Source organism: Adiantum capillus-veneris, chromosome 14 (assembly GCF_014529385.1).
Source record: "Adiantum capillus-veneris isolate H3 chromosome 14, ASM1452938v2, whole genome shotgun sequence".
Lineage (NCBI taxonomy): Eukaryota > Viridiplantae > Streptophyta > Polypodiopsida > Polypodiales > Pteridaceae > Adiantum > Adiantum capillus-veneris.
Genome location: NC_140944.1, coordinates 110,381,237 through 110,395,463, shown reverse-complemented (window position 1 = coordinate 110,395,463; position 14,227 = coordinate 110,381,237). Strand labels below are relative to the sequence as shown.

General features: G+C 43.8%; 1 protein-coding gene across 1 annotated transcript in view; it reads right to left on the bottom strand.

Moving 5' to 3' along the window:
• Window positions 1–823: 823 nt before the first annotated feature.
• The window catches only part of LOC147442931 (neutral/alkaline invertase 3, chloroplastic-like), a 42,885-nt gene continuing 29,481 nt past the window's right edge, over window positions 824–14,227 (bottom strand). The window contains exons 2-6 of the mRNA XM_086528910.1: window positions 7,132–7,300; window positions 6,839–7,050; window positions 5,604–6,097; window positions 1,525–1,573; window positions 824–1,426 (exon numbers count right to left, since the gene is read on the bottom strand). Coding sequence (XP_086385036.1) covers window positions 1,109–1,426; window positions 1,525–1,573; window positions 5,604–6,097; window positions 6,839–7,050; window positions 7,132–7,300 — 1,242 coding nt within the window. The 3' untranslated portion in view covers window positions 824–1,108. The remainder of the gene's footprint in view (window positions 1,427–1,524; window positions 1,574–5,603; window positions 6,098–6,838; window positions 7,051–7,131; window positions 7,301–14,227) is intronic.

Here is a 14,227-nt window from a genome sequence, read left to right as displayed (position 1 = left end):
CAAAGGACCATCACCCAGTTTCAAACACAAAAAGCCATCCTTATGCTTGCATGCAGCCTACCAGAAGTGTAGAATCAAGAAGGGCCCCGTCAACTCCGCCAAAGTAACATGCAGTTACAGATGAGAAGATAAGAAAAACCTGAGTGTGTTGCCAGCACAAAAGGACACCTTATATTGAGGAGCTACAACCGACTGACCCGATCTTGGCATATACAAGAGGATTCACACATTGGCCTATCCGGCCACACCACAATATGTAACGGTGACCGGAAAGGCAATTGGAAATGCGGAACAAGGAATGGGGACCCCAAAAAAGGCCATTCCTTGTGACTAAAGAAAAATTTTCTCCTTCTTCATCCCTTACCTTCACATTTTCTTATCATCTCTTCAATCGCAGATCTCAACTATTTGAGATGGTTGGCGCATGATAATGGCACCACAGTACAGCAAACAAGAGGACCTAAGTTGGGGAGCACTCCTGCTTCCTTGCTTGTCCCAAGAGGTCAAAAAATTTATTTCGAAAATAAAAAAAGAGCGACATTCTTTGGTCAAGACCTTCAAGAGCTATACCTGGCTTAAAGAAAGATGACCAAGGATATGCATCAAGTTTGGTGCCAAACTAACCCCTTAGTTAAAAGGATTCCCCTTATCCTTATATAAACACCTACTTCTGAGACAAAGACCCTGAATGCAAGCCAACATACAAGCAGAAGAAACCAACCGTCTTAATTCACGAGTATATTTTCTGACAAAAGAGATTATTAATCACAAATTCCTTTCAAACATCTAAAGCCTGACTTAGAGATGTATGGAACAATGCATGAAAGGAGGAAACTGACTCATAGGCTCCCAAATTAGTAGCATTCACCCCGAACAATATAAATACACCAGACAATCTAAGTAGCAGCCCTTTTTGTTAAAGGGCGTACATCAATTACTATACTTGTCCTCCAAAGCCCCGTCATTCTTCATCTCTCAAACTGCTGTGAACTGTGGTGGCAGATGTTGGTTCATGCGCAACTGTTGTGCATACACCCATGTGTTGAACAAGCAATCCTCAAAGGCCAAGGAGTCGATGTATACTCTCAATTATACAGCTATCCACATATTAAATGATGATGGGAGCAGAACTGCTTTTTCTGCCGCGTTTTCTCCGAGGATTTGCCTCAAGAGAGCAAAAGTTCACCACATTACTTTCCTCACAAATAACGATGTTTGCCCCTGCAGGATTCTCCAGCAACATCTTGGAGACAAGATAACCCGCGACAGACCATGTCTGATAAAGCCGAGACTGTTTTCCAATAAATCGTCCTGTACGAGTATCATAATACTCCGGCCATCTGTCCTTGGAGATTCTTCTTTCTGCAACCTCCACTGCCCTCTTGGCAAGCTCAGGTCGTCCCATCTTTATGCATGCAGTAGTAAACTAACCACAAAAAAGCGAGTATAGTAAACAAAGGTGAGTGCCGCTTCTTTTGATAAGAAAAAGAAGACATCTACATGTACTAACATGGAGTAACAAACCTGCCAGAGAAGAGTAGGCCAAGATCCTCCATTGTGGTAAGACCATGGCCTGCATGTCAAACAATTCACTATTCTTACTGCTCAGAATGATCATGCCCAGTATGTTTTTGTTCACTTATTTTCATAACAGGCCTGCCAACAGCTGATTTACAGGCAAAGAATAGGAATAAGAGTGTCATTCTACTGAACCACCCTAAAAGGTGTGCAAGCATAAGGCGCCCTTGAAGATGCTGATAGGATGAGTGTGAAGCAAAAAAATTGGACTGCAGTACTGCAATTTACCTTTAGTAATCCTTGAATAAAGTTACTTGGCTCTCTCCTCTATTTGTTGTAAGCCATGAGGCTTGGTTTTGCTATGTCACAACTCTTGTACCCAAATTGTCACATGCAACAGATAATAAACATGACCAGATTGATTATACACTATTCACAGCACTTGTTTATCTTTGATCCACTACGCATGAAAGAATAATGAGAGAAATGAAATGAAATGAAATGAAACGTTATATTAAACATCTTCAAAAGGCCAAAATGACCTATGAGACCAAACTAATACAATCCTTGTGGATCTAATCCAATGTCTGGGTACAAAAATTGAATGAAGTAAAGTGAAAGACTAAAATAAAAGACTAACATCGTCAGACTGAAATCATCATCATCATCATCCATGCCCGAGGATGTCGAGCACCAAGCGTTGTCCGAGAAAGTATTGCATCGGTCCTTAAAGAGCTTCGTCAATGTCCACCTCTGTAAATAGTCGTATTGGGCGTCTCACATGTCGTGCTAGAATAGTCTTGATTCTCTTATGGAGCCTCCGTCGATGTCGTGGTCGCCCCCGTAGACGTGGGCGTCTAGCTCTCCTGAGCTCAGTGGCTTTGTCTACTAATATACCTCTGGTAGAAGTTGGCTCTGAAGTCTGCTGTGAAGCATGCTCATCTGGCTGTTGAGTCCCTGTTCTAAAGAAGTCAGTGATCTCCTTCTGTGAAAGTCTCCCATTGCCTAGTCTCCTCAACAGACTCTCCCTGTGTCTACGCAACTCTAGCAAAAACAACCCGAGCCATCTCTGATCCTGATATCTCATGACTCTAGCCGACGGTCCAAAGCCCTCTCTAAATAGACAGTGAAAGCGGCCTCGTATCCCATAGTATACCGAACAACGACAAATGTGATGTAACTCTGTCTCTGGCTCTATACGACACAGCTGGCATATCCTGGCTTCTGCTGGTACTCTCCTAAATCTGCCAGCTGATGCGATGATGTGCACATCTGACCAATAGCACATCGTATCCCATAGGATAAATAAGTGTCCATATAGACCGGTCTGATCACATATCCATCCTCTGTTAGTAGGAGGAGATGCTCTCAATAGAAAGAAAGATCTTTTTACGTCTAATAGAGGTCGAAGTCGGCCTATGGGACAAATGAAATAAACATGTGTGCTGACCTCCATCAATCAAGAGAGGACACAAGTACAAAGTAGCAAAACATTTTCCTAGGGTGGGTGTGTGTGTGTGTTTTGGGGGGTGGGGGGGGGGGGCTTATCTCTAGGGGGTATGAATGCACATCTATATGCTTAGGGAAGTACAATCATGAAGTGCGTCAAATTGACTACCTCCATCCTATGTCAAACTGGGGGTGTAACATCTATATGATTAGGGAAGAACAATCATGAAGTGCATCAAATTCGCTAGCTCCATCCTATGTCAAACTAGGGTGTAACATTTGGTACATGGGTGAGTGTGGTGTAAGGGCTACATGCTGGGTCTGCGAGCATCAGAGAAAATCTCTCTTGGGTCGCAAGGAGGTGGTGAGTCTGGATCTCCTAGATCTATGTATCATGGAGCTTCGGGGCATCTCCTAGCTCTAACCGTCTCAACCTGCTCTAGGGTCTATATCTGTGACGAGTGGCAGTAGGGTTGTGGTCCTCTGAAAGAAATTGTGATTGTTTGTCATCCTCTGATGCGACTACAGATGCAAGTCGTGTCTCTCTATGCCTATGTATAGCCACTCGAAAATGACGAACTTGCGCTCTCCATGATCGGTTGTAGGGTGGATTGTCCTATGAAAAGAGCCTCATATCTATCTCTGCCATCCGATACTCTCTCATATGATCTACTCTGTAGACAAAGTGATCCTCATCCTCAATCACCCTATCTATGCAAAACTGGCACAATGATGATACTTACCAATCGCCACTCGTGAGCCATGTGGCAGATATGTGTCCATGTAGCGTGGTCTCTAGATGGATGAACTCGTCTAGCATGGTCAAAAAGTGCTCATTGATATACATCTTTGGGGAAAGAGGTTGTCTAAGTGTGATCCATATCTCTAATGGAGAGCTTCCATAGATCCTGTCTGAGTACACTCAGGGTAGTTTTCGTTCGACGTACAGGACATCTAGTACCGTTCGGTCGGACCCGTTCCGTTCCGTACGTTTAGTACATTCTGTACGATCGAAAAATGTAGCCGTTTATGACCGTTGGCGGCAGTTTTTGCACGCGTTAGTGGGCGTTTAGGGAGCCGTTTTGGAGCATGTTTGCAATCATGTGGCATGTACCAATGCCTATTGCCATGCTCTCCCTCTCATATCCATAATGCCCCATGCTCTCCCTCTCCCATGCTCTTCCTCTTCCTATAATCTATTTAAGCAACTCCTCCACCTTGTTCTCAACACAACTTACAAGCTACAAGCTCTAGCCTCTCAATGCTCTCATCATCCATGTGCTCCCATTGAAGCTCTCAAGTGACAAGGCTCAAGCTCTCCTTCTCTCCCTTGGGTTTCTCCCCCTCAAGCTCCCATTGAAGCTCTCGAGTCTCAAGTGACAAGCTCTCCATCATCTCTCCCTTGGGTCTCTCCCTCTCAAGCTCTCATAATTGTAATCTGTCTAAATGTCAAGTTTCTTTAAGGCCGAAGCCTTAGGCTTAAGAATTATTTGTTTTTTTTTTATTTTGAACGTACATAACTTCATCGTACATCATAATTTTTTTTAGTTCGTTTAGTACCGCACATCGTCGTACGTGTACAAAACGTACAAGACCGTACGAGACCACCCTGTCACACTGTTCCTCTCATTGTGTGAGAGTTCGATAAAGGTGAGTCCATGTCATACTCGAAGGGTGGTAATCTATCCATGTCTAGTCCATGTGCTCCAAACCACTCTCTCACCTACGAGTACCAAGACTCCTACTTGCCTGACTCTGAAATATGTCTAGAGGCCTCGAAGGCTCTGCATGTGAGTCTATCCAATGGCATCTCTCTCATCCTTTGAATGAGGCAAACTATCTGGAAAGTAGCCTCAACTCGCATGGGTGGAGTGGCTAATTCTTCTCTGATAATGTTGTGGTTATTGAGCGCTTGCTGCAGAACAAGCATGACATCATACATGTCTATGGTCTCTCAAGTTGTGTCCGTGAGGTGGCTGATAGTCCAGGAGCCCATACTGCTGCAGCATACATCAAAGTTGGGGTGACCACAGTGTTGAAGAGACACCCCTTGGTGTGGAGCTCCTAAAAGTGTGCCTGATGACAGCTCCTCGCTAGTATGGCTAAACCCTCATATCCTCTGGTGAGTTTGTCTGTAGCAGCCTTTGCCATGGTGAAGCGCCCGGGTGTGCTGGCAAAGGTGACTCCCAAGTATTCGACCACCTCTACCTTTTTACATGCAACCATGTAGACCGTCTCACTCCTGAATACCCTAGAAGTATGAGATATCATGACCTTGGTTTTCCTAAGGTTCACTGTTAGCACTGTCTATGTCAAGAGGCCTGAGGTAACGTAAGCCTCTTGTGATTCAGAGATCGAAACAATGTCATCCGCATAAGCATGATGCTTCTCTTTTTGAAGTCCAGATCTTGTCAGAATGGGGCATATTGAAAATGCTTGCCACAGAGACTCTCACAAACGAGCTAAATCTATCACTGCATAATTTATCTCTGTATACCTATTTCACATGTTTATAATTGTGCTCAGACCCTTGGAACTGTGTTGTTAGATGGGGCATTTAACCATGTACAGAAAGACTTCAAAATTGATACAATTTCCATTACAAAGAAAAGAAAAAAGGAGGCACAAGGGCTTACGTGTTCTTGGGATCTCTGCCTGTGATAATAGTCCATTCTTCAACCTCTAGGGCAGGAAAGCAGATCTTTAAAGGCATAGTACCAATCAGGTCGTCCCAGCGAGCTTCGATGAGGTCAAGAATAGCATCTGCCTGTTCTTTAGTGGCTAAAGAGCTCACAATGGACCACAAGTTTCCAAGAGAGAAAAAACGAAAATCCATGTGTGCTGGTTGTAAGTTGCCAATCAAGTAGCCACCTTGATCAGGCATCCAGTGTACTAACCAAGGAGAAATCTGGTCAGGATAGATGTTGAACTTATTTATTGCATCAAAAGAATATTCCTCAGTCTTGTACCGATAAATCTCATTCAATTTTCTCAAATCAATCCAGTAATACTCCCTTATGTGAAATGACAAAGCAAGTAGCCGTAGATCTATCTCCCTTATAAGGTCCGAGCCTGAATCCTCTCGTTGAAGAATTTCCCGTCCACAGAGTAAAGCAGAGTAAAATAACGCCTGCAAACAGCCGTTCAAGGAAATAAGTTGAAAGACCAGTTTCTCAAAGCATAGATGTCCATACTAGAAAGTATCAAGGACAAAAGGATACACACATCAAAATACGCCAACTGCAAAAGCTTAAAAAGCCAAATGCTCTAACCTGAAAGACTTTGTGTCAGGGCAGAGATTAATTTTGTCAATTTTTGCTATGAAAAGAGATATTCCAGCTTTTCCTAAACATAGACTGAGGATTCTTTTGTTGTTTGATCTCCTTGAAATGTTTTAAACTTGAGCAACTTCTCCATAGTCCAGTATGCACTAGTTGTTGTGTAACCTCTGGGAGCTCTTGCTAGGTGTCTATCCTCTTTGATGCACTTTGTAACAGAAATGATCAAGGCTGTGTGCAGATAAGCCAGTTTCTTGAAGGACCCGATACGTCTCACACTACAGCTTGCTTATTGCTGCCATATTAAACCCATTGAAACCTCCTGATCACTACCAGCACCAAACTTTGACAGTGTCTTAAGAAGAAGGTAGCATTTATGATGTTTTAAAAAATGCAAGATTACGAGACGAAAAACAGGCTATGTGATCCTTGCCAGTTGAAATGTATAATATAGAATGGAAGAAAGTTATTAAACCTTTGCCACGTTCATCCTACATGAGCCTTGCAAAAGTTTAATTCAAATCCAAAATTGAAACACGTACAAGGCACAATATGTCAAAGCTTGAACATTGCGTGAATCGTGAAGAACTTACCTGTATCTCCAAAGGATGGCCATGAATGCCCATCCTACGGTCAATCATACAGGAACCATCGGTGACAAGCAAAGTTGGGAACATGTCAAACTCATCCGTAAGGCAAAGCTTTAGGATCATCCGGATACCTGTTTGAACATCTACCCGTTCTTGCAAAGAAAAATCCCCCGTACTCAAACCATATGCTCTCAGCAGGATAATCCACCAAAGACCTATAGCAAAGGAAACAATTTTAAATGTGACTCCAGATAGTCAAGCCAGCCAAACTTACCATTCAAACAGATTCATTTTACCTGAATCGACTGGGGCAACACGCCCTATTGCTGCCTCACCAAAATCTGGCTCTAGTATCTCTTCAGTAGAATTTCCTTCGCTTCCCTCACAAGGCACCACACGAACTTTGAAACTTGCTGGCATTAAACCCTGGCCAGGATCATAGCAATCTACTGTCTTCTCCCAACTCTGTAAATATAACCAATACAAACTGAGAACTAGGAAAACTGAGTGGCTTGCACCTAATAAAGAAATAGCAGCTCAAAATTGGTACTTGAAAAGATAAGTTGGCTGCATAGTTAATGCCCAGAAGAGTCCAGTACAGTACCAAACATTATGACCTGAGGTACTTACCATACTTTTGTACTGTACAATGTACGAGAGGGATAAATACATTGTGTTTTCCCTGAATTTAATATTTGCATGATGGTCGAAGAGAGGCAGTAGTAGCCCCAAAAATAGCTAAAACACTATTGAAAACGGTCCAAAAAAAGTCTACAAGGGCCAGCATCCATACGACTAAATGAATCACCATATGGTCGCACAACGTGAACCATACATATGGTGGGCTTCATATCTCCTATGTAGTCCTCAACTTTGCATGGATGCTCGCAAGGGAGACATTTGAAACAGAAGGATTTTCTTTCTTTATATTAGGCAAGCCGTGGTTCAATACCATGTTAGATGGTCATAATTACACAATAAAAACTTAAATATATGTTCAAACCTCATCTGATGACAATAAAAACTTGAATATATGTTCAAACCTCATCTAATGACAATAATCATAATTTAAGATTCCAAGAGCCAAAACAAAGGATTTCAACCTGGCCCTTCACCCTCTCATTCAGGGATGTTCTGTATGTATGCTCCAATTGTGCTCTTCCTATTTTGTACGCAGCAGCCAGTGCTTCTTTTATGAATGGCGAGCTGTTAGAGTATTATCTGTCACTTATTTCAGATTATTTGTGTATTGACTATGATGGTTAAGTCCAAGGCTAACTTGTGTAACAAGGGGTCATATGCATCGGAGGATCATGACGATGCTTGTCTGGGGAGGCATGAGATTCATCCATAGTGGTGTAGTCAAGTCATATACTCGCACTTGCAAAGATTGTTTTTCTTTTTCTTTTTTAAGAGCGGGGGGGAGGCAGGGAGGGGGGAGGAGCACCATTGCCCCTTTGGTGAAGGGCAAATGGCGCCAAAACGGGGTAGCTCTAGGCGTCCAAGAATTCCCTATGGTCACAAAAGAACGGACATACTTCCAGTTTAAACCTTGGACAAGACCCATTGGCTAGAGGGTTTGTGTTAGTCTCACGCTGGATCCATCCTACACAGGATATGACACATGCCATACTCACACAAAGACAAACATAGAGAGCGGACATCAGACTCACCTCCCAGCCATAGAGCCAATACGGGCTCACTCCCGAGCCTAAGAGCCTACAGCTAACAGGCTAGCCTCTACTGCAAGGGCTGGTGTCCCATACCACCAAGCCCACACCAAGCATGTGTGGGTACAATTGCCAAGGGCCTAAAGTCCAAGTGTGGTGATAACACAAGATGTGTCACCAAATGATGACGTGGCGTGCCCAACTGGAAGAGAAATGGCCGAGTGGACAAGAGGAACTATAACTTAAAAAACTGAACCCAGAAGGTGTGGCCGAAGGGCCTAAATAGAAGGGATTAGGGTTTTTGATAAAAACCTAACCATACCCAACTTATAGAGCATCAGCCGAGGGGCCTTTGGAAATTCCGTGATTTGCACTGACACTACTAACATGGTAGCTGTACGGATTTCCGCGTTTTGCGCTGGCTGGTTTTTGACAGTTTTTGAGGGAGCTTTTGGTAGCAGATGCTTTTGAATTTAAGAGCTTTTGGATATGATGCTTTTGGGGCTCTGCTTTTGGGCATCCTTGTAAGTTTATAAGGGGCCAAAGGGCCACTTCTGGGGGAACATCTGGACGTAGAGTCTCAGAGAGAGTTGGACCCTGGGGAATTGTACTTCGCAAAGATGCTACTATGTAAGCAAGTGATCTGACGTGTCGAGGTCAAGTGGTAAGTGCATGTCCACCCAAGATGGTGGTCTCTTCTCTCGGAATGTCAGAATCCCACATGCCATTAGCATGGCCATATCTCGTGTGAACTCCTCTGAGAAGTGCATAGGTGTGTCCATAGCAAACCACAAGTCACCACACCCTCTGAAGTGCAAAACCGCCAAATAATGGTTGGAATGAATGGGTTCCCAACGGATCGTACGCCATAGATGATCAAGCTGATGTCGAAGATACCGTGTACTGCAGCAGTCACTGAGAGATCGCATGAACCACCACCAAATGGTGTCCTGGCAAGAGGTAACTTCATCCTCTGTAAAAAACACAAGCCATGTGGCTGCTGTCCACCCAAAAACGCAACTGCAAGGTGATGAACACGCTACTATCTAGCGATTTCCATGTTGAGATGTCGAGCTCTACATCTTGAGCTGGCATCCACTACGGGTCTTGGCCGCTTACGACATTTACTCACTGGCGCGTTAGGTGACCGACACGGAGAATCTCTGCCAGTGATTCTACAACTGGACTACACTTATAGTGCCAGCCTAGTACGCTTCTAGCGAGTTCACACTTACTGACCGCATGTACATATGTGCTACTTTTCAGTTTTAGCACTTAGTCATTTTGTACTCTCTTTTCTGTGAGAAGAAGAAGAAGCTTTCCATCTCTGTGTGGTGTGTGCTTGTCTTGTGTAGCTCTCTTGCATCCTCATTCTATACATGGTATCAGAGCCTGGTGCAGGCAAGAGAGGCTAAGAGAGCAAGAGCATCACAATCCCTTTGTTCGCAATCCACGATCAGATGCCGAAGGCGCCCCGCGGAGCGGAAAAAATTTTGGGGATTTTTCGTATAAGTTTCTGAACAGGTCTCCAAAGCGCAGTACACAGAGATTTACTGTACAAGTACAGTGGTTGTATGTACGCTTGATTGTGGACACTCGTTGAGTGTAGAAAGCGTTACAGGTACCACGATAGCAGGTTCAGCAGATTTGCAGGTTTTTGCAGATTGCAGCTATTTTGTCTTAGTGCTTCAAGATGTCTGACGGTTTCAGTCAGATTGTTACTGAGAAGCTTGAGAAAAATAACTACCCTGCATGGAAGTTCAGAATAACTAATTTCCTAAAAGGAAAAGGTTTATTGGGACTATGTAGAAGGAGACAATGAAAAGGAACCAAAGATTCCCGAGGCAAATGCTACAGCAGAACAAAGGAAAGCTTTGAGGGACTGGCAACAAGGCCAGAGCAAAGTGATGTATCGGCTTTCTATGAGCATCACAGATGGCATGATGGGCTATCTACAGGATGCTGAAACCCCCGCCATTGCATGGAAAAACTTAGGCAGAGTGTTCGAGGTGAACACCAAGGCCAGGAAGCTTCAACTAAAGTTGGAGCTAAATCAGGTTAAGAGGAACAACCTCTCCATCAATGATTATGCTTTGAAGATCAAGAGTATCATCGAGGCTCTTGGATCTATTAAAGTCTCAGTGGAAGACGATGACATTGTCCGTGCATGCTTGGATGGTCTAGGAGATGAGTATGTACATTTCAGGTCTTCCATGAATACAAGAGACGACATCCCCGTGTTCCAAGATTTGATTTCTATGCTTATTCTTGAGGAGAAGAACCTTGACACATCTCCTTCTCATGGAAGAAATAATTCTGAACAGGCCTTCTATTCTAACTCCAACAGAGGTAGAGGTAGAGGTCGTGGTCGAGGCCCAAGGGGTTGCAGGGGCCAATTTCAAGAAGGTCAATCAAATCAAAACAATACAAGTGGCAGGGGAAACCAGTCTCAAGGCAGGGGGAGTCAAAGAGGTCGTGGTGCAGGATCAAGCAGGCAGCAACATACTGCAAATAGCAGAGAATGTTGGACTTGTGGTGAAAGAGGTCACATGTCATGTGACTGTCCAAAGGGAAAAGCAAGTGGAAAGAGAGAACAGGGCAACTATGCATCTACTAGCAAAGATGCAGATGACAGCAAAAACGAGCGCATGTTTGTTATGCAGCATGTAATGAATACAATGACTGCAGAGAATTCCACCCAAGATGATGTTTGATATGTGGATTCAGGTGCCTCTAATCACATGACGTCTGGTGGAGAGTGGTTTAGAGATATGCGCAAGCCAGATGTGTCAGGCTATGTGCAGACAGGAGATGACACAGCTCACCCCATTGCTCATGTAGGGGACATACCTCTAAATACGAAGAGTGGGAAATCAAAGTACTTAGCAAATGTACTTCATGTTCCAAACATTACAAAGAATCTTGTTTCTGTTGGACAAATGGTTGAGCACGGTTTGCAGGTTCGCTTCAATCCAAATGGCTGTTATGTAGAAGACTTCCAGAATTGCTGTAAGCTGATTACAGAGGGCAAATGTGTGGACAGAATGTTTACGCTGAATGTAGACATGCCTAAGGTAAAAGCTGCATTATTTGCACAGGGCACAGGTATTGTGGCTAATGTTGACATTTGGCACAAACGCATTGGCCATGTCAATGAGCAGAGATTGCGCAGCATGCAATCAAAACAGATTGTAAAAGGTTTGCCCAAATTCAAGGTGGATGGTATGCATAAAGTGTGTGCAGCATGCCAATTTGGTAAAACAGTCAAAGGGCTCATTTCCACACGAGCGCAATGTATGTAAAAAGCAACTTGAGGTGGTGCACACAGATGTTTGGGGTCCAACCGATACTGCAAGTATACATGGTTGCAGGTATTATGTCTCTTTCATTGATGACCATACAAGGAAAGTATGGGTCTACTTCATGCGTAACAAAAGTGAAGTGTTTGGTCACTTTCAGGACTTCAAAGTCATGATTGAGAAGGAGACAGATATGCACATCAAGACATTGAGGTCAGATGGAGGGAGAGAGTACTTCTCCAACGATTTTTCAAATTTTCTGCGAATGCATGGTATACGCAGGCAGTTTACATGCAGATATACTTCACAGCAGAATGGGATCGCAGAAAGGAAAAACAGGCACATTGCAGAGGTTGCACGTGCATTGATGAATGAGAAGAACATGCCTCATCATTTCTGGGCTAAAGCTGTAAATACAGCTGTGTACATTATGAACAGGACACCTACAACTGCGGTGCATGATGTAACACCTGAGGAAAAGTTTACAAGTACAAAGCCTGATTTGGCACACTTGAGAGTGTTTGGCTGCATAGCTTACGTGCATGTACCAGATGAGTTGCGTAGGAAATTGGATCCTAAAGCAGAGAAATGTATTCTTGTGGGATACTCCCTTGAACAAAAGGGATACAGGTGCTACAATCCTACTACACGAGAATTACGAGTGAGCAGAGATGTAGTCTTTGATTAGATGAACAGCTGGTACAGTAATGCACATGGCACTATTGGGGCTTATGTAAAAGATGATGTGGTTGTACAAAATGTGAGGCCACAGTCACAGGTTTTGAGTGGACCACAAGAGTCCTCTTCTCGTGGCTCTGTTGAGAAGCCATGGAATGGTAGACTACGTACGCAGGTTACTCCACCAGCAGGTATAGGGAATGTATCACGAAAAGGAAAGGAAAAGGTAGATGAACCTCCCTTTATGGCTGATGCATCATCAAGGTTTTCACATGTAGACATGGATTCAAATGGTTCTGAACAAAGTCTTGATGAGAAATTTGGAATTCCGGCTGTCAGGACACCTGGTGTAAGGAAAGTACAAGAAGATGCTAGAGGACAAAGGAGCGACCCGGGACCGCGCAGATCTAACAGAGTCAGAAATCCAGTTCAGAAATTGACTTATGATGGGTATCTAGCGCATCACCAAGCCTACATGGCTAAGGTGATACAGGATGTGGAGCCCACATGTTTTGAGGATACAGTTGGAAATGTGCATTGGGATGATGCAATGAATGAAGAGATGGCTGCATTGGAAGCAAATGACACATGGGAGTTGGTGCCATTGCCAAGTGGCAAGAAAGCTATTGGCTGTAAATGGGTGTATAAAACCAAGCATAAGGCTGATGGTAACATTGAGCATCACAAGGCAAGGCTGGTCACAAAGGGTTATGCACAGACGTATGGCATAGACTATGAGGAGACCTTCGCTCCAGTGGCAAAGATGCTCCAGTGGCAAAGATGACGACTGTGAGAGCTGTCATAGCAGTGGCTGCATTATGCATCAAATGGATGTAAAGAATGCCTTCTTGAATGGTGAGTTGCAAGAGGAAGTGTATATGGATCAGCCACCTGGTTATGTCGATCCAGGTTACCCAGATTATGTATGCAAACTTCTCAAAGCTTTGTATGGTTTGAAGCCAGGCTCTAGAGCATGGTATGACAAGATTGCCAAGTATCTTGTCAGTATTGGGTTTAGGAGAGCTCATGCTGATCATTCACTCTATGTACGTGAGAGTGATGTGGGGATTGTGGTCATTACCATATATGTAGATGACCTTATTATTGTGGGTGACAATGCTATGGAGATTGACCATGTGAAGGGTCTTCTTAAACAGGAGTTTGAAATGAAAGATTTGGGCGAGTTGCGCTACTTTCTTGGCATTGAGGTGATCAGGACTCCAGAGGGTATATGGATGTCACAGAGACAGTATGCTTTGGACATGTTGTCAAAGTATGGTATGGCTGATTGTAAGCCAATTTCTATTCCCTTGGATGTGAATGCAAAGCTGAGTGCAGAGAAGGGTGATGTTGTTGAGGATGTCAATATGTACATGAAGATTGTGGGTAGTCTAATCTACTTGACTATCACGAGGCCAGACTTGAGCTACACAGTAGGCTTGGAGAGTCAGTTCATGCAGCTTCTGAGGAAGCCACATTTGGATGGAGTACGACGCACACTTCGGTATGTGCAAGGGACTCTTAACTACGCATTGTTCTATGCAGCAGATGTGCCATTAGCATTGTATGGGTATACAGATGCAGATTGGGCAGGTAGCATTGTTGATAGGAGATCTATGAGTGGCTTCATGTTCTCTTTTGGGAGTGCTGCTCTTACTTGGAGCAGCAAAAAGCAGCCTACGGTTGCTTTATCGAGCACAGAGGCCGAGTACAAAGGTGCAACAGTTGCGCGTGTGAGGTAGCTT